The sequence below is a fragment of the Pongo pygmaeus genome, chromosome 18 (genome assembly GCF_028885625.2).
Source record: "Pongo pygmaeus isolate AG05252 chromosome 18, NHGRI_mPonPyg2-v2.0_pri, whole genome shotgun sequence".
Classification (NCBI taxonomy): Eukaryota; Metazoa; Chordata; class Mammalia; order Primates; family Hominidae; genus Pongo; species Pongo pygmaeus.
This window is the reverse complement of record NC_072391.2, coordinates 32,766,643-32,785,770: the sequence shown is the minus strand read 5'-3', so window position 1 is coordinate 32,785,770 and position 19,128 is coordinate 32,766,643. Positions and strand designations below refer to the sequence as shown.

Genomic DNA, 19,128 nt, shown 5'->3' with positions numbered 1-19,128 from the left:
AGGGGAGCTGCTTTTCAGGGGTGGCGCTGTCCAGCATGGCTAAGAAGAGGTACAGGCTGCACGTGGCCCCCGCTGCACCTGGCCCCCCGCTGCACGTGGACCCCCGCTGCATAGACAGTGGATGCGGAGAGACTCTATCAGATCCCAGTAAGCACCACAGATCTTGCAATTTTACTCTGAAGGCAGAGAGGTGAGAGAGTGGATGAAGGCAGCCAACGGGACAGGATTTTGCTGGAGATGCAAGCAGAGAATCAGGGAAGTCCAGAGACCCCAGGTCCAAATCAGCTTTGTACTGGGGCAGCATCAGCCTGGCCCGCAGCTCCCATCGGGTGGACACACCTAGATCGCATCTGCACACTCCAGAGAAGGTGGAGCTCTTTCCTATAAAGCCCACAACACACTGGATCTGCCGGGCCCTCCTCAGCCACACAGCCTTCCAGTGTCTTTGGGGGATTCGATCCAGCCCCTTGCGGTATACAATCCAACCACTTCGGGGTGTGTCTGCGCCTCGCCCTAAGGCCCCGCCCACACCCGCTTCCTAGACCTAAGCGCCATTTGATGGTGGGACGGGGATCACTCTCCCAGGACCCTCCAAACTAACGTCCATGCTCTTCAGAGACAACACTTAAGTCCCGCTGGCCAATCGTAACCAAACCACGGCCTCAGCCACGCCCCATGCACAGCTCGCCCAGTTGCGGGCGATCTCGGACGGTACAACCTGCACTCCAGGGCCACCGGGAGGCGCTGCGGGGCACCGGGAGGCGCAGTTGGGGGTCGGCCAGGCCTGGCCCTCGGGCCCAATTCCGCCCTCCTGCCCTTCCCCTAGCCCAGTCCAGAGCCCGGTCCAATGTGCATCAGCGAAGCCACATCCAGCGCTTAGGCGACGCGGTCTCCCACGCATGGCAACGCGGGACTGAGCCCACCAGACTGGGCAGCTGGGAGCGGCGGCAGCGGCAGCAACAGCAAGGGCCTGTAAGATTGAAAGTGGGATGGACTGGGCGGCTGCGACGCAGTCCCCAGACCTTGGAAGTCAGAGCTAGGCGCCACCCTACTGCAAGCAAGCAGGAGCCAGGAGCCGGCTTACCCTTTAAAACTAGGTGTCGGGGGGCCGGGCGCGGTGGCTCACGCCTGTAATCCCAGCACTGTGGGAAGCTGAGGCGGGCGGATCACGAGGTCAGGAGATCGAGACCATCCTGGCTAACACGGTGAAACCCCGTCTCTACTAAAAATACAAAAAATTAGCCGGGCGCAGTGGCGGGTGTCTGTAGTCCCAGCTACTCAGGAGGCTGAGGCAGGAGAATGGCGTGAAACCGGGAGGCGGAGTTTGCAGTGAGCGGAGATCGCACCACTGCACTCCAGTCTGGGCGATAGAGCGAGACCCGGTCTCAAAAAAAAAAAAAAAAAAAAATTAGCTGGGCGTGGTGGCGGGCGCCTGTAGTCCCAGCTACTCGGGAGGCTGAGGCAGGAGAATGGCGTGAACCCGGGAGGCGGAGCTTGCAGTGAGCCGAGATTGCGCCACTGCACCCCAGGCTGGGCGACAGAGCGAGACTCCGTCTCAAAACAAACAAACAAACAAACAAAAACTCTAGGTGTCGGGGAACAGGAGCCACGTCCACTCCAGAAATTAGGCATCAGGACTAGGAGCCCTTAGAAATTTAGTCAGGGCTGGCTGGGAGAGGTGGCTCACCCCTGTAATCCCAGCACTCTGGGAGGCCGAGGCGGGCAGATCACGAGGTCAGTAGATCGAGACCATCCTAACACGGTGAAACCCCGTCTCTACTAAAAATACAAAAAATTAGCCGGGTGTGGTGGCGGGTGCCTGCAGTCCCAGCTACTCCGGAGGCGGAGGCAGGAGAATGGCGTGAACCCGGGAGGCGGAGCTTGCAGTGAGCTGAGATAGTGCCACTGCACTCCAGCCTGGGCAAAAGAGCAAGACTCTGTCTCAAAAAAGAAAAAAAAAAAAAAGAAAAGAAATTTAGTCAGGGCTTGGATCTCAGGTACCTTATGGAAGAAATCAGAGGTCAGGCTTTTCTGCTGCCACCACCTGCTTCAGCCAGGTATCCCTCAGCAACCAGGTGCACTGATCCAGGATCACTGACTCTCTATGCTGCTGCTGCTGCTGCTGCTGCTGATGATGATTGTTATTATTTTTGAGACAGGGTCTCACTCTGTCACCCAGGATGGAGTGCAGTGGGATGACCATGGCTCACTACAGCCTTCATCTCCCGGGATCAAGCAATCCTCCCACCTCAGCCTCTGGAGTAGCTGGGGCGACAGACACTTGCCATCACGCCTGGCTAATTTTTAAAATTATTATTCTCTAAAGAGAAGAGGTTGCCTCATCCTGCCTAGGCTGGTCTCAAGCTCCTGGGCTCAAGAGATCCTCCTGCCTGGGCCTCCCAAAGTGCTGGCATTACTGGTGCGAGCCACCGCACCCTGCCTGAACTCTTATGTAAAAGATGATGCTTTTGTTGGTCACAGGGCCCGGTCTCCTGTGCTTTCTGCCTGGCAACCTCTTCCCCAGCTTCTCGCCATAACTGGCTTCTCCCCACTTAACATTCCACTCCAATGTCATCTCTGCTGAAACCAGACCATCCCTATCCACTGCATCCAAAGTGACAGCCTCAATTAGGCATTTTTTCATGGTGCCTCTTCCTCTGGGCCACAAGAAGGCCCACTGATGCCACTCACACACCCCCATCTCACCTGCATCCCAGCCTGGCCTGGTCAGGTCAGCCTCATCGTTTCCAAGACAGATACTCACAGTGGTCCTTTCCCGGGGACAGTACTGAGCCAGGAGCCAGATGCGGGTGTTACCCCTCCCTGCCCACCCATTCCTATGGGGGTGCAGAAAGGCAGAGCCAGCCTGCTGTGGGCACAGCACCCATGGCGGTTTGACCTGAGCAGCCAGGGCTGGACCTGGCCCTGGGGACATCCAGGAGGTAGGGAGGTTGGATGCCCGGAAGCCTTGGGCCAGCCCTTCCAGGAACACACGTGCAAAGGGCTTTCTATGCTCTTTTTTTGTTTTTTAATTTTTTACAAAACCGTGTGTCCCGGCCAGTCAGGACAGTGCAGGCCTCCCTCAGGCATTGAGGCCTGAAGGAGGAGGCCACCATGAATGAGCAGCTGCCAACCCCAGAAGAACTGTCTGCCCTTCTGCATAGGGGCCAGTGTGAGGAAGGGGTCCGACTGGAGGCTCTGCCCTGCCCCCCAGGCTGCTGGGACAGAAGGCCAGGCCCTGGGTCCCTGGTGCTCCTAGTGCCTGTAAGGAAAGGAGGGAGAACAGGGTCTGAGGGAGGAGGGAGGGCTGGGGCCAGGGCTGGGGCAGGCCAGGGGACAGCCCACAACATCTCACCAACAATGTGCGACATTATCCAACCACTGTGATGCCAATGATGACTGCTAGGAGGACGACGGTGATGGACACACAGATGGCAATCAAGACTTTCTTCTGTGGGAGAGGAGGGGGTCAGGGAAGACACACAGGGTGCCTGGGACAGTGGCCGGGCCTGGGAGGCTCACCTTCCTCGCCTTCTTCTGGTTCTCCAGGGCCGTCTTGACGTGCTCTTGCCCGCGTTCCACGTAGTCCGCTGAGCTCAGGATGTTCTTCTCAATCCGATTGATCATCTCCCCCTGCTCAGAGGATGGGGTGGTTCAGGGAGGTAAGGATGCCTTTGCCCACCCCACCCCAGATGACTGAAGAACATTCCTGGCAGGAAAAAAAAATTGCACTAACAAAGACAAGGGCAAGACTCGATCTGACAAAAGTTCAGACTCCTCAAGGATGGCTTCCAGGTCCCTTCTATCATGTAGTCCCTTGTCCCCTGCTCGCTTATCCCATACAACCTCTATGTGTAGTGGTAGCTTGGAGCTAAGGGCCTCAAATGGCTCATACCTTTCACAGATGGTGAACTGTGCCTTCACAAATCTGTCTGAATTTACCCATTCTTCCAGGCCTATCTACAGCTGCTGCAAAGCCCTCCCTATCCCTGCCTCCTCCTGGCACCACCAGCCTCAGGTCTCAGTACTCCTACTGAATGAGATCTCTTTCCTGTAAGTCTCAGCTGCAAAAGGGCATTGGCTGTAGCATGACTGAGGCCAGCTCCTCCAGGACAGGGCTGGAAGCTCAACTCAACTCACACAACCAGGGCCAGGGGAACACCGCCCCCACCCCAGCCTTGTACAGATGTTAGGAGGCAGCCCCTCTAGGGCAACTCTGACTGGACCTCTCAGAGGTATAAGGCTGGATGCTGTTAGTGGAGGGGGAGCCAGGGCTGGGGCCAGACCTGGGCAGGCTCAAGTTCTGGAGAGGGCGCAGGGTGCTATGCAGAAGGGAGTGGGTATCTGCGTAGCAGCAGAGGGAGGCACCATTCTCGGGGTACAGCTAAGGATAGGAATAAGCACCAATCTGGGGGCATGGCCAAACCTGGAAGACACAAAAGCCTCAGGGAGAGAATCTAAGGGTGGTGGGAGGCTGGCAGTTTGGACTGAGCCTGGTCTCACATCTGGGGCTGTGTGGGGCACCCACCTGCATCTCCACTTCAGTAGCCAGAAAAGTGAAGATGTCGTGCAGCTCACGAATACTGCGTTCAAGCTGCTGGATCTCACTGTGCCGGGCCGAGATCTCATTTAAGGCCTGTCGAGTCACCTGCGTGTCCTTCAGGATCTGGGGGGTGGACAGGAGTGGAGCAACTGTTCACAGGGAGACCGACAGCAGGTCAGAAACTCCTGTTGAGCTTCTGGGGAGCCCTCAGCCTGGAATCTGATGGGTGACTCCAGGCAGGCTAATTAATTCCCTTAGGGGCCTCAGGGTGCCCTTAATCAGAAAGGGCCACAGCAAGCGGGGTGCAGTGGCTTGCACCTATAGTCCCAGCTACTCGGGAGGCTGAGGCAGGAGGATCACCTGAGCCCAGGAGGTCAAGAAAGGGACAGGACTCAGAGGGGATGGGAGGCACAGCAGAGAGGGGCTGGCTGTGGCCACTCACATTGGACACAAACACCTCGCTTTGCCCACTGTCCAGCATCTGCTCCAGCTCCTCGTCAGACACCATCCCAGCATTGGCTGTGAAGGAAAAGGCCAGGCTCAGGGCTGGGTTGGGATTACCTGCCCCTGTGGGCCAGGCTGGGCACGCACAACTCACTGATCTTCAGCTGCCTCCGGATCCGCTCCACGTTCTTCTCCCGGTATTCGGACTGCATTGAATTGCACTTGTTGATGAGCTCCACGAATTGCTGGGACAGGACCCCATGCTAAAGATGAAGAATATAGGCTGGGTGCCCCTGGGAGGATCTCTGTCCGGTCTGCGCCTCGGCAACCCCATAGTACAGTGAGAAAATAGCATGAGCTCTTATGCGGGATCTGCCACCTTAACCGCCTTGTGATGACCTTGACAGGCTCCCCCATTTCTCTTAGACTAAAAGCCAAAGCCCTTATCAGGCCTACGTGGTCCTCCATGATCTTATTTATTTATTTATTTATTTATTATTTATTTTTTGAGACAGAGCTTCGCTCTTGTTGCCCAGGCTGGAGTGCAGTGGCGCGATCTCAGCTCACTGCAACCTTGGCCTCCCGGGTTCAAGCAATTCTCTTGCCTCAGCCTCCTGAGCAGCTGGGACTACAGGCGCATGCCACCACACACGGCTAATTTTTGTATTTTTAGTAGAGATGGGGTTTCACCATGTTGGCCAGGATGATCTTGATCTCTTGACCTTGTGATCCACCCGCCTCGGCCTCCCAAAGTGCTGGGATTACAGGCGTGAGCCACTACACCTGGCCTATTTTTATTTTTAATAGAGACAGGGTTGGCCGGGCACGGTGGCTCATGCCTGTGATCCCAGCACTTTGGGAGGCTGAGGCGGGTGGATCACCTGAGGTCAGGAGTTCGAGACCAGCCTGGCCAACATGGTGAAATCCCATCTCTACTAAAAGTACAGAAATTAGCTTGGTGCAGTGGTGGGTGCCTGTAGGCCCAGCTACTTGGGAGGCTGAAGCAAGAGAATGGCTTGAACCCAGGAGGCGAAGGGTGCAGTGAGCAGAGATGGCACCACTGCACTCCAGCCTGGGCGACAGAGCGAGACCCTGTCTCAAAGAAAAAAAAAAAAAGAGAGAGAGAGAGGGGGTCTCACTATATTGCCCAGGCTGGTCTCAAACTCCTGGGCTCAACCAGTCCTCCCACCTCAGCCTCCAAAGTGCTGGGATTACAGGCGTGAGCCACGGTGCCTGGCTAGCCCTCATGATCTCTCCTTCTCCCACGACCTCTCCGATCTTACTTCCTCTTGCTGTTCCCTTCCTCCGCCCAGCCACACTGGTCTCCTTACCCCTCCCTAGACAAAGCACACTCTCAGCTGAAGCCTTTGCATTCACTTCTCCTTCTACCTAGAATGCTCATTCCCCACACACACCTTTAAGTCTTTTGTTCAGATGTTACCTTCTGAATGAAGCTTCCTCCACCTGCTTTCAACTGCAACTCTACCTCCTCCAGCATGCTTAGTCCCTCTTCCCCTGCTCTTTTTTCCTTAATGCTTATTATGTTCTAAATAATTCACGTATTTATTATGGTGATTGTCTACACCAGAAGGGAAGTTCCATGAGGACAGGGATCATTGGTTCACTGCTGTATCCTAAACAGTTCCAAAAAGGTCTGGCACACAGTAGGCACCCAATATGTAACTGCTGAATGCTTGCTGAATGCCAACCTCGCTGCCTACACCACAGCTCCTACGCCTAGAGATGAACATGTTGCCTGGGCGAAACAGGTGCAACAGGCCCACATGGACCCTCGTCCACTCATGCCAATCACCACCACAGACTTCCCCAGAAACACTGGCTCTGGGGCATCTGCTCTGCCTTGCCCCTTCTTCTGAGGCCTTAAATATGCTCATTCCTTGGAGTTCCTTTTCCAGAGATACATCTGCTTTCCTGGTTCCAGCTGCACCCTTCCAAGATGCCCAAGCTGCTCCATCTTCAATCTGGGGTCCTTGCTGAGCCCTGGGCCCAACTACTCCAATCCTGACCTCCTGGTATCCTCCTCACTGGGGACCCAGAGAGGACCAGTCAGATCACTGCAAATTTCCTTACTAAGATATCACCCCAGGGGCTGGGCGCAGTGGCTCATGCCTGTAATCATAGCACTTTGGGAGGCCAAAGTAGGTGGATCAGTTGAGGTCAGGAGTTCGAGACCAGCCTGGCCAACAAGGTGAAACGTCATTTCTACCAAAAATATAAAAAATTAGCCAGGTGTGGTGCACACCTGTAAACCCAGCTACTCGTGAGGCTGAGGCAGGAGAATCGCTTGAAGGAGGTGGAGGTTGCAGTGAGCCAAGATTGTGCCACTGTACTCCAGCCTGGGGGACAGAGCAAGACTCCATCTCAAAAAAATAATAATAATTAAAAAAATAAGATATCACACCAGGGGAGTTCCTCTTCAGTGTCGCCCCAAGGAAGTTCCTCTTCCTGACTTCTTGAATTCCACCTGTGGGACTAAGGCTGTCCCTGTCACATAGATAGGAAACCTGCCAGTCATTTATGACTTCTCACTTTCCTTCCCTGGGCAGCGCCATTAGCCACCAGGTCCCACGTGAGTAATGTCTTTATCCCCTACTGAACCCTAACTCCTCATCTTGAGTCCTAGAAAACATGTGTCCCAGCCGGGCACGGTGGCTCACGCCTGTAATTCCAGCACTTTGGGAGGCCGAGGCAGGAGGGTCACCTGAGGCCAAGCCTAGGTCTTGTCTGGGGTCACAGTAACTTCTTATTGAATGGAAGAAAATAAAGCAGGGTGTTATAACCGGACTGAGCATCAGGAGACCCGGTTTCCTGACCTTGAGCAAGTTCTTTCTCTCTCTGAGCTCAGTTTCCCCATTTGGAAAAATCATCCAATTGGACTCCATGACCTCTGCAGGCCCTTCCTTCATACACCTGTCATCTAATACTTCATGAAACATTTGCTGAAATGTCCTCATTTCTGAGAAAAAAAACCCACCTGGGTTTTTCTCATTCTTGTGTTGATGGAGTTATAGTTCTCATCAGCTTCCTCCTTCTGGGGCTCTATGGCTGTGGGAAGACACAGGGGTATTGGGGGTACTTGTCTCCATAGGATTTTTAGGGAAATATAATTTATCATCAAATGACTAAGGCTGAGCCTCTAAGAGGAGAAAGTAAGTTTATTTTTCTTTGCATTACATCACTGAGTTCCCATAGGTATGCAGAGGCCACCTAACAAAACCCCATCTCCCTGCCCAAAGAATGCCCAGTGGGCAGCGATAACTGTGTAAGTAAATGGTTTCATTATAAATAAAAGAACCTGAGAGGCGGGCTTGTGCTGTGGAGAGTACAATGGCCTGGAGGCCAGGAGACAGAGATGCTAGACCCAGGCCTGCTGTGTGACCTGGATATATCACTGGCTTCTCTGGGCCACACACTCCCCAGATATACCAACAACAGGGCAGGATCAGAGGGAAGGATCTGTCTGAGGTCCCAGGAGCTCACCCTTCAGCTGCAGGCGGATCTCCCTCCCCAGCTGTTTGATCTCATCGCGCAGGTTCTGCAGCTCCTGCTTCATGCCTGAATAAGAGAGGGCCACGACTCCCAAACAGCAGCCCCCACCTCAACAAACCACCCTGACCACCACCTGCGTGGAACTACAACCCCCACAATCCCTGGGGCGGAGCATGCGCCCTGCAGCCGGGGTGTCACTCACCCTCCTCGGGAAGGGGCGTGGCCAGGATGGTGACCTGCTGTTTCTCCAACTCCTGGACTTTATTCCCCAGCTTGACAATAGTCTGCCGAATTGTCCGGACCTGGGGAGGGTGACCGAGAGGGCTGAAAGAGATATGGGGTACTCCAGACCACGCTGCTCCTCGGGTCCTCCTACCCCCCTCGCGAATCCAGGCGGAGACCCCAGCCCCTTACCTTCTGGAAGAACTCCTCGTCCGGGCTCCCCAGCCGTGCCGTGCCCGGGTGCAACACCAGCGCGACCCGCTCCTTGTCCTCTTCGTCCGAGCTGTCATCCCCCTGCCAGGCCCGGAGTCATTGGCACCACCGTTTCGCTGCGGCTCTTACCCCGCAGGACCCACAGGCTTCCGGGACTTTCCTTCCTGGCCATCAGCCACCCCTCCCTACCCCGAAAACCAGAAGTCCTGCGTTCCAGTTCGTCCGCCCGTCCCCATCCCCGCTGCCCTGGCGTCTCACCTGCCTCAGCTCGTGGGTCCTGTCCCGCATGGCGGCCTGAGCTCTCCCTCCCCGGCGCCAGAGCCGGGAGGCCCTCAAATTTGGAATTCCCGTACCCCACTCACACTCTGACACTCCCCTCCCTCCCCCTGCGGACCCCAACACCCCCACGAGCCGCCAGAGGCTCCGTCCCTTGCACCGCCCACAGTCAATGGGAAGGCGCCGACCCCGGGGACCCCCCAAGGTTCCACAGGTTGGAATTCCCTTTTCTTCCCTCCTCCAGCTCCCGCAGCCTCAGCCCCGCCCCTCCGTGATAAATTCGGGGCATGCGCATATGGTCGCGTCTCTTCCTTGCCCAAGGCTGGGAAGGCGGAGTCGGAAGTTGTTGCGCCCCGAGCGGAAGCGGAGCTGCCTGGGCGCGAGAACTCGCTACCGTCACCGGAACCGTTGCGTCTTCCAACGGAAATCTGGTTGCCAAAAGGGGTAGGAATACGTCATTTGTACGTAATCCGAGACACCCGCATCTCACATCACCCCATGGTGCCCCCACAGCGTCACGTGACCAGCCCGGTCCCAAATTCGTGGACCGCAGAATGTGACGCTGTGACTGTCACGTGTCCCGGCTCTGTCACCGCCGTCTCTGGGACGCCGTTCTCATCACGACGTCCCGGCACCCCGACGACCGAGCGACGCCCACACGGCCCCCGCGAGGTGGGGAGGGGCGCGCCGACCACCCCCAGAGGCCTTTCGAGGCAGTGGGTGGTAGGACCCTTGCTGACTTCGCCTTTATTGCTTTCGGGTCCAGGGGCGTGGGCGGACTGACGACTTAGCATTTGGGGCTGTCAGCATCATGGGACCTTGAAAATCGGGAAATAATAGGATCCGAGTAGTCAGCGTCAGAAAATTGCAGGGTTGTGTGGGCAGGGAATCTGGGGGTGGGAAGTGACCTCAGCCAAGGCAGAAATCTCTTCTTCCGCATCCTTCTGGCGCAGCCTCTGACAGGTGGGCGGCCAGCCGGCGCCCTCCTTGAACACTGCAGCCCGGCTGCACTCACCACCTTGTGAGCCGTCAGACCATGTCAGGGCAGCTCAGGCTAAGAAAAGTGTTTGTATTGATCACGCTGCCTCCCTGCCACTCACACCCCCCAGCCCCTGCCTTGCATCTGAGGTCAGGTAATGACTTTGTTCTTAACTGAATCTGGGGAGTACCTAGCTCAGTACCAAGCACATTACGGGCCCTCTATAAATACTTGTGGACAGAATTTCAGCCTTTCATGTATCTGAGGATAAAGCCCCTGGTTCCTTGGTCTTCTTTAGGCTTCAGGCTTTCTGACTGTGACATTTCTCTAATCCTGGCTATCTAGATATTCACTCATTTTTTATTTTTAAAAGTTTTTACGAGATGGGGGTCTCACTATGTTGTCCAAGCTGGTCTCTAACTCCTGGGCTTAAGCAATCCTTCTGCCTCAGCTTCCCAAAGTGCTGGGATTACAGGCATGCACCACGGTGCACAGCAACATTCATTCATTTAATGGATATTTTTTGGGCACATAGTATGGGCCAAACACTGTTCTAGGGCTGGAGATACATCAAGGACTAATAGACAAAAATTCCTGCACTCGTGGAACTTATATTCTCTAGAAGGAGTCCCGAAGGTCACTCAGCAAGTCTCAGCATAGCCGGGAATGAATAACGGGTCTCCTGGACCCCAGGGCTCTGTCCAGGAAGCTTCTGTGAAGGTACAAGCAGGGAAAGGAATGGACCCTTTCTGCTATGCCCTGGTCAGGAAACCTAGATTCCTGGGACTGAGTTACTATGGACTTCTGGAAATCGCTTCCTGTCTCTAAGTGTGGATCTCCCTCTGCACAGTGGGTAACTGTAGGGGGATGGGGACATCATCTTTATGGATATCGGCTGCTCTAAACTTCAGTGATGATGAGGTTGGAAACTGTCAAGTGCTGTGTGGTTCTATGTGAGGAGTTTTGGCTCTTCTCCTCTTCTTGTTAAAACCCAGCTCAGGCAGGGTGTGGTGGCTCATGCCTGTAATCCCAGCACTTTGGGAGGCCGAGGCAGGCAGATCACCTGAGGCCAGGCGTTGGAGACCAGCCTGGCCAACATGGCGAAACCTTGTCTCTACAAACATACAAAAATTAGCCAGGCATGTTGGCAGGTGCCTGTAATCCCAGCTACTTGGGAGGCTGAGACAGGAGGATTGCTTGAACCTGGGAGGTGGAGGTTGCAGTGAGCTGAGATCACGCCATTGCACTCCAGCCTAGGTGACGGAGTAAGACTCCGTCTCAAAAAAACAAAACAAAAAAAAAACCCAGCTAGTAGGAGAGTGGTGCCCTGATCAACCCACAGAGGGAATGCAGGGTTTTTCAGGAGGCAAAGCCCTGCCCAGTGTTAAGATGATAAGAAAAGATTCTCTGCTCCTGGGTCTTTCATGTCAGCCTCTGCCTCTTCAGTCACTGCTGCTTGCCTCCTGCATCTTTTGTCCCCTGCCACCTGACCCCCTTCCCCCTCCTACTCTGTGTCTCTGAGTGGCACACGGTGGAAGGGCTCTTGGACCCCTGACTCATAGTCCTGCATGGGATCTTAAATAATGCATTACTTCTCTCTGGGACTCAATTTCCCCATTTGGCGGCTTGGTCCTATAATTTCTGCCTTGCCTAAGGTAGGACTTGGACAGTATCAAGTGAGGTTAGGAAGGATGTGGAAGGGGCTGGAAAACTGTTGAGGGTGCCCTCCCCTCTGGGCTTTTTCTTTCTTTTTTTTTTTTTTTTTTTGAGGTCAGGTCTGGTTCTGTCACCCAGGCTGGAGTGCAGTGGTGTGCTCTCAGGTTCAGTCAGTCCTCCTGCCTCAGCCTCCCAAGTAGCTGGTACTAAGGCACGCACCACCGTGCCTGGCTAATTTTTGTATATTTTTTTGGTAGAGACTGGGTTTTGCCATGTTGCCCAGGCTGGTCTCAAACCCCTGGGCTCAAGCGATCCACCCGCCTTGGCTTCCCAAAGTGCTGGGATTACAGGTGTGAGCCACTGTGCCCAGCCTCTCCGAGCTTTTAGTACTGTGGGTTCCAGCATCTTCTGGGCCCCCTGGTCCTATCTTCCTCTTTATTTCTCAGCGTCTTGATGGCATGCCATCTTGGTCACTAAACTTCTCAGGATTATAATATTCATTATTTCACTTGTGGTCTCTGGGTGAGATTGCAGGGCTTTGGAATGGTGACTTAAGGTCACAGGAAGCTGGACTCCAAGCCTTGTGGTGGAATGTGGAGAGGAAAGAGGCCATTTAGAGAGATTGGCGCTGGGGGTGGAGCTCTCCAGAGCTGAGCCCTTTGTTCCTCTCAGGCCCTCTGAGCAGCCTGGAAGGGGATATTAACTATATTAGGCTAGGTGCAGTGGCTCATGCCTGTGATTCTAGCACTTCAGGAGGCCAAGGTGGGTGGATCACTTGAGGCCAGGAGTTCGAGACCAGCCTGGGCAACATAGCATCTGTCTCTACAAAAAAAATCTTCTTTTAATTACCCAGGTACGCTGGCGCTCTCCTGTAGTCCCAGCTACTCAGGAGGCTGAGGCAGGAGGATCACTTGAGTCCATGAGGTCAAGGGTACAGTCAGCAGTGATCTTGCCACTGCACTCCAGCCTGGGTGACAGAGTGAGATCTTGTATCAAAAAAAACAAAAAAACAAAAAAAAAGTAGGGTGGGTGCAGTGGCTCACGCCTGTAATCCTAGCACTTTGGGAGGCTGAGGCAGGAGAATCCTTTGAGCCCAGGACTTGAGACCAGCCTGGGCAACATGCCAAGACCTCATCTCTGTTTTTTTTTTGTTGTTGTTTTTTGTTTGTTTGTTTGTTTTGAGACCTAGTCTCGCTCTGTCTCCCAGACTGGAGTGCAGTGGCACGATCTCAGCTCACTGCAACCTCCGCCTCCTGAGTTCAAACAATTCTGCCTCAGTCTCCCAAGTAGCTGGGATTACAGGTGCACACCACCGCGCCCGGCTCATTTTTGTATTTTTAGCAGAGATAGGGTTTCACCATATTGGCCAGGCTGGTCTCGAACTCCTGACCTCGTGATCCTCCCGCCTCTTGATCTGCCTGCCTCGGCCTCCCGAAGTGTTGGGGTTACAGGCATGAGCCACTGTGCCCGGCCTAAGACCTCATCTCTAATTAGACTTTAAAAAAATAATTAAAAATAAATAAATAGAAGTAAAAATAAAGTTTAAAAAAGTGTATTGGGTCTTGGGTGTGTGGGTGGTCGGTGTGTATATTCGCTCCAGACTGTGCAGCTGTTGGGGGGTGGGGGGTGTTTCTTAACTTCTACACTATGATCCAAGGAAAATACCAGCTGGGGTGGCTTCCCGTGTTCCACCCACCCTTGGGGGCTTGCTGTCACCTATTGCTTTGGACTGTCTTGGGGGAGGAGTGAGTGGACAGCCTGCCCCACTAAGCCTTCTCCCGCCCCTGTCACAGGGCCTCTCCCACACCTGCTAGATTGGAGCCGACTACTGGAGAGGTTGTTGATCCTGTCTGGCTCTACCCAGTCCTGAGGCTTGGCAGTTTGTCTTGTCCCCTCTACCTGTGGGTCCAGACCTATCTACATGGGAGCCAGATGACCTGGGTTGGAATCCCAGCCCATTCACCCACTGTAATAACTCTAGGAGACAAGTTATATAACCTTTCTATAACTCAGTTCTCATTTGGTTTTTTTTTGTTTTTTTTTTTTTTGGTTGTTGTTTTTTGAGACAGAGTCTCTCCAGGTCACCAGGCTAGAATGCAGTGGTGTGATTTTGGCTCACCGCAGCCTCCACATCCTGGGTTCAGGTGATTCTCCTGCCTCAGCTTCCTGAGTAGCTGGGATTACAGGTGCCCACCACCAAGCCGGCTAATTTTGTATTTTTAGTAGAGATGGGGTTTCTCCATGTTGATCAGGCTGGTCTCAAACTCCTGACCTCAGGTGATCCACCTGCCTTGGCCTCCCAGAATGCTGGGATTATAGGCGTGAGCCACCGTGCACAGCCCTCACCAAGGCTGGCAGATCACCTGAGGTCCGGGATTCGAGACCAGCCTGACCAACATGGAGAAACCCCGTCTCTACTAAAAATACAAAATTAGCCGGGCATGGTGGCACATGCCTGTAATCCCAGCTACTTGAGAGGCTGAGTCAGGAGAATTGCCTGAACCCGGGAGGCAGAAGCTTCAGTGAGCCAAGACTGCGCCATTGCATGCTGGGGGCAACAAGAACGAAACTCCGTCTCAAAAAAAAGAAACAGAAAAATCTGAATAATAATAGCACCATATTCATAGGATTGCTGTAAAGATGAAGTGATATTTGTAAAGCAAACAGAACAGCACCTGGTGTGGAATGTCAGTATGTCAGTGCTTCCTGCTGTTGTATGACAGCGATGATTGTTACTCTGAATCTTTTAGCAGCTCTAATGTCTCTGCTAGAGGGTCCATGTTGCTGCCCATCTGGGGACTTCCTTCCGCTCTCTGTCTCCTGGGTCCCACTGTGCACCAGGGCCGGAGCTATCAGCCTTGCCAGCTCACACCCACCTCTTGTGTCTCTACTTGGAGCTGACATACCATATATTTTGCTAATTTATTTACATATTGGGCTAGGCGTGGTGGCTCACGCCTGTCATCTCAGCACTTTGGGAGGCCGAGGCAGGAGGATCGCTTGAGCTCAGGAGTTTGAGACCAGTCTGGACGACATAGTGAGACCCCATCTCTACAAAATAAAAAATAAGGCTGGGCGTGGTGGCTCACACCTGTAATCCCAGCACTTTGGGAGGCCGAGGTGGGTGGATCACCTGAGGTCAGGAGTTTGAGACCAGCCTGGCCAACATGGAGAAACCCTGTCTCTACTAAAAATACAAAAATTAGCCGGGTGTGGTGGTGCACGCCTGTAATCCCAGCTACTAGGGAGGCTGAGGCAAGAGAATTGCTCCAACCTGGAAGACAGAGGTTGCAGTGAGCCAAGATCACGCCATTGCACTCCAGCCTGGGAGATAGAGTGAGACTCTCTCTCAAAAAAAAAAATAATAATTTAAATAAATAGAATATTAGCTGGGTATGGTGGTGCACACCTGTAGTCCTAGCTACTTGGGAAGCTGGGACAGGATTGCTTGAGGCCAGTAGTTAAAGGCTGCAGTGAGCTATGATTATGCTAGTGCACTCCATCCTGGGTGACAGAGTAGGACCCTGTCTCAAAAAAATTTTTTTAATAAAAAATAAAGGCCAGGCATGGTGACTTACTTCTGTAATCCAAGCATTTTGGGAGGCTGAGGCGGGCAGATCACCTGACATCAGGAGTTCGAGACCAGCCTGGCCAACATGGCGAAACCCCGTCTATACTAAAAATAAAAACAGGCCGGGCACGATGGCTCACACCTGTAATCCCAGCACTTTGGGAGGCCAAGGCAGGCAGATCACGAGGTCAGGAGATCAAGACCATCCTGGCTAACACGGTGAAACCTCGTCTCTACTAAAAATACAAAAACATTAGCCGGGTATGGTGGCGGGCGCCTGTAGTCCCAGCTACTCAGGAGGCTGAGGCGGGAGAATGGTGTGAACCCGGGAGGTGGAGCTTGCAGTGAGCCGAGATCACGCCACTGCACTCCAGCCTGGGCGGCAGAGCAAGACTCCGTCTCAAAAAAAAAAAAAAAAAAAATACTGGCCGGGTGTGGTGGCTCACACCTATAATTTTAGCACTTTGGGAGGCCAAGGCAAGTGGACTGCCTGAGCTCAGGAGTTTGAGACCAGCCTGGGCAACACAGTGAAACCCCGTCTCTACTAAAATATAAAAAATTAGCCAGATGTGGTGGCGTGCACCTGTAATCCCAGCTATTCTGGAGTCTGAGGCAGGAGGATCGGTTGAACCCGGGAGGCAGAGGTTGCAGTGAGCCGAGATCGTGCCATTGCTCTCCTGCCTGGGCAACAGAACGAGACTCCATCTCAAAAAAAAAAAATTTTACGTATTGTCTGTTATCACTGCTCCCCCGTCAACTAGAATGTAAGCCCCACAGGACAAGGGTTTTCACCTGCCTTACCCCCAGTTATGCCCTCAGCACCTATAACAGTGCCTGGTACACAGTAGCCACTTGACAAATACTCACGAATGAATGAAATTATTTCTTATTCAATATTTATAAAGCACTTTATGTGCCGGACACTAACATAAGCACTTTATTAACTCATTTAATCTGATAAAAGTTTTATGAGGGAGGTACTATTACTGTCCTCATTTTATGAAGGAAGGAGTGGAGGCACAGAGAAATTGAGGAACTTGCCTGAGGTTACACAGCCAGTAAAGGATACAGCCGGGATTTTAACCCAGATGCTGGAGCTCCACAGTTTGTATTTTTTCGTTGTTATTGATATTGAGACAGGGTCTTGCTTTGTCACCCAGGCTGGAGTTCAGTGGTGCGATCATGCCTCACTGAAGCCTTGAATTCCTGGGCTCAAGGGATCCTCTCACCTTGGCTTACTGAGAGTAAGTGGGACCGTAGACTAGTGCTACTATGTCTGGCTAATTATTTTATTTTTATTTTTTGGTACAAACAGGGTCTCATTATGTTGTCCAGGCTGGTTTCAAACTCCTGGTCTCAAGCAGTCCTCCCACCCGGGCTTCCCAAAGTGCTGGGATTACAGGCATGAGCCACCGCTCCCGGCCCATACTGTTTGTAGTCCTAACCACTGCACTGTGATCCCAGGGAAATACCAGTTCGGGTGGCTCCCCCTGTTCCACCTACCCTTGGGGACTTGCTGCCACCTATTGATATCCTGCTTCGGACTGTCTGGGGGAAGAGGGGCAGATGACTTATACCCACTGAGCCTACTCCCGCCCCCGTCTCAGGTCTCTCCCACACCGCTGGGTTGGGGCTGACTGCTAGCGAGGTTATTGGTCCTCCCCTTCTCCCTATGAGCTGTGTCCCAAGCAGCCAAAGATATCCACACAGGACTCAAGTAAGGGCTGCAGTTAACCCTACAGACATCTCTGAGACTGTTTCTGTGCAAAGCCCTAAGGGCCATGGAGACGATACACCCCCATAGCTCTCTCCCCATGGGCATGTTTTGGGCTTAAACTTGACCACTCCCTAGAGTTTCATCTGAGACCCTCTCTTCCTCAAACTATTTACATACTCTTGTGGCTTTGAATAACCATATGCTGGCCTGCAAGTCCCTATCTCCAGCCCCAAATTTCTCCTAACTCTAGACCCTTGAATCCACTTGCCTCCTGGAGGTCCCACAGACATTTTAAGCTGAAAGTGTCCCAAACAGGAAGCATTGCCTCCCGCTGAGAACCTCCTGAGCCAGCCACTCTTCCTCCTGTTTCCCATCCACGTGGATGACACTGTCATAATTTTACAATTGGGCCACCCATGTCATAATTTTGGCCCTGAACTTTATTCCTTTTTTTTTTTTTTTTTGAGAGAGTTTTGCTCTTGTTGCCCAGGCTGGAGTGCAGTGGCTCGATCTCGGCTCACCACAACCTCCACCTCCCGGGTTCAAGCAATTCTCCTGCCTCAGCCTTCCAAGTAGCTGGGATTACAGGCATGCGCCACCACACCTGGCTAATTTTGTATTTTTTAGTAGAGACGGGGTTTCTCCACGTTGGTCAGGCTGGTCTCAAACTCCCGACCTCAGGTGATCCGCCCACCTCGGCCTCCCACACTGCTGGGATTACAGGCATGAGCGACCACACCCAGCCCTATTCCTTTTTGTTGTTGTTGAGATGGAGTTTCGCTCTTGTTGCCCAGGCTGGAGTGCAATGGTGCGATCTTGCCTCACTGCAACTTCTGCCTTCCAGGTTCAAGAAATTCTCCTGCCTCAGCCTCCCAAGTAGCTGGGAACACAGGCACAGGTGCACCCCACCACTCCCGGCTAATTTTTGTATTTTTAGTAGAGACAACGTTTCACTACGTTGCCAAGGCTGGTCTCAAACTCCTGGCCTCAGATGATCTGCCCACCTTGGCCTCCCAAAGTGCTGGGATTACAAGCGTCAGCCACTGCACCTGGCCTGCCCTGAACTTTGTTCTAAAGGTGATGGATCATGCAATTTGTTTGGATAAACTCTATTAAAATGGTAGAAGAGGCTGGGCACGGCGGCTTATGCCTGTAATCCCAACACTTTGGGAGGCCGAGGTGGGTGGATCATTTGAGGTCAGAAGTTCGAGACCAGCTTGGCCAACATAGTGAAACCCCGCCTCTACTAAAAGGAGTAGTACTCCTCTACTAAGTGGAGTGCACTGACACAAAAATTAGCCGAGCGTGGTGGCACACGCCTGTAGTCCCAGCTACTCAGGAGACTGACACAGTAGAATCGCTTGAACCCAGGAGATGGAGGTTGCAGTGAGCCAAGATTGCACCACTGCACCCCAGCCTGGGTGACAGAGCAAGACTCTGTCTCAAAAAAAAAAAAAAAAAAAAAAAAAATTAAATAAATAAAATGCTAGAAGAAAATATGGTCAAAATCTTTTATAACTTTTGGAGTGAGGAAGGCCCTTCCAACTCCAACTCAGAATTCAGAAACTGTAAAAGAAAAGATTAATACCTTTGGCTACATACAACAATTCTGCATGGCAAAAAACATCATAAGTAAAATCAAAAGACAACTGTTTGGGCGCAGTGGCTCTTGCCTGTAGTCCCAGCACTTTGAGAGGTCGAGGTGGGAAGATCACTTGAGGCCAGGAGTTGGAGACCAGCCTAGGCAACATGTCGAAACTCCATCTGTACTAAAAATACAAAAACTAGGTGGGTGTGGTAGTGAATGCCTGTAACCCCAGCTACTTGGGAGGCTGAGGCACGAGAATCGCTTGAACTGGGGAGACAGAGGCTGCAGGTTGCTGAGATCATACCACTGCACTCCAGTCTGGGCGACAGAGCGAGACCCCCTGTCTCGGGAAAAAAAAAAAAAAAAAACTGGGAAAAATATTTGCAGTTATTATCACATACAACAGTCT

General features: G+C 52.9%; 2 protein-coding genes across 6 annotated transcripts in view; one reads left to right on the top strand and one right to left on the bottom strand.

Annotated features, from left to right (window-relative positions):
- Positions 1 to 3,005: 3,005 nt before the first annotated feature.
- Positions 3,006 to 9,535, bottom strand: STX4 (syntaxin 4). 4 transcript variants are annotated; one of them, XM_054455673.2, is made up of 11 exons: positions 9,191 to 9,505; positions 8,912 to 9,013; positions 8,700 to 8,821; positions 8,489 to 8,563; positions 7,983 to 8,053; positions 5,142 to 5,250; positions 4,986 to 5,062; positions 4,529 to 4,666; positions 3,523 to 3,633; positions 3,356 to 3,451; positions 3,006 to 3,262 (listed from the first exon to the last, which is right to left on the bottom strand). In XM_054455673.2, the coding sequence occupies exons 2-10, from the start codon at positions 9,007 to 9,009 to the stop codon at positions 3,371 to 3,373; spliced, it is 882 nt and encodes a 293-aa protein (XP_054311648.1). In that variant the 5' UTR covers positions 9,010 to 9,013; positions 9,191 to 9,505; the 3' UTR covers positions 3,006 to 3,262; positions 3,356 to 3,370. The 4 variants fall into 4 exon arrangements, with proteins under 4 accessions (XP_054311648.1, XP_054311647.1, XP_063510342.1 ...); XM_054455672.2 differs by having other exon boundaries at positions 8,700 to 8,799; XM_063654272.1 differs by having other exon boundaries at positions 3,006 to 3,633; positions 8,700 to 8,799; positions 9,191 to 9,535.
- Positions 9,536 to 9,584: 49 nt separating this feature from the next.
- STX1B (syntaxin 1B) overlaps positions 9,585 to 19,128 on the top strand; it is a 43,692-nt gene continuing 34,148 nt past the window's right edge. The window contains exon 1 of one of the 2 annotated variants that reach the window (XM_063654269.1): positions 9,585 to 9,652. The gene's annotated coding sequence lies outside the window, so the exon portion shown is untranslated. Of the gene's footprint in view, positions 9,653 to 9,742; positions 9,881 to 19,128 lie in introns of those variants that run through there. The other variant, XM_054455664.2, reaches the window with a different exon arrangement.

Bases quoted from the DNA above. Each gene is read 5' to 3' on its own strand.
- STX4 (XM_063654272.1), bottom strand. From the start codon at position 9,220: ATGCGGGACAGGACCCACGAGCTGAGGCAG. The intron at 5,063-5,141 runs GTGAGTTGTGCG...TTTCCTTCACAG, and splicing joins CCGGAGGCAGCTGAAGATCA to CCAATGCTGGGATGGTGTCT. The intron at 3,634-4,528 runs GTGGGTGCCCCA...TCCTCTGAGCAG, and splicing joins CTACTGAAGTGGAGATGCAG to GGGGAGATGATCAATCGGAT.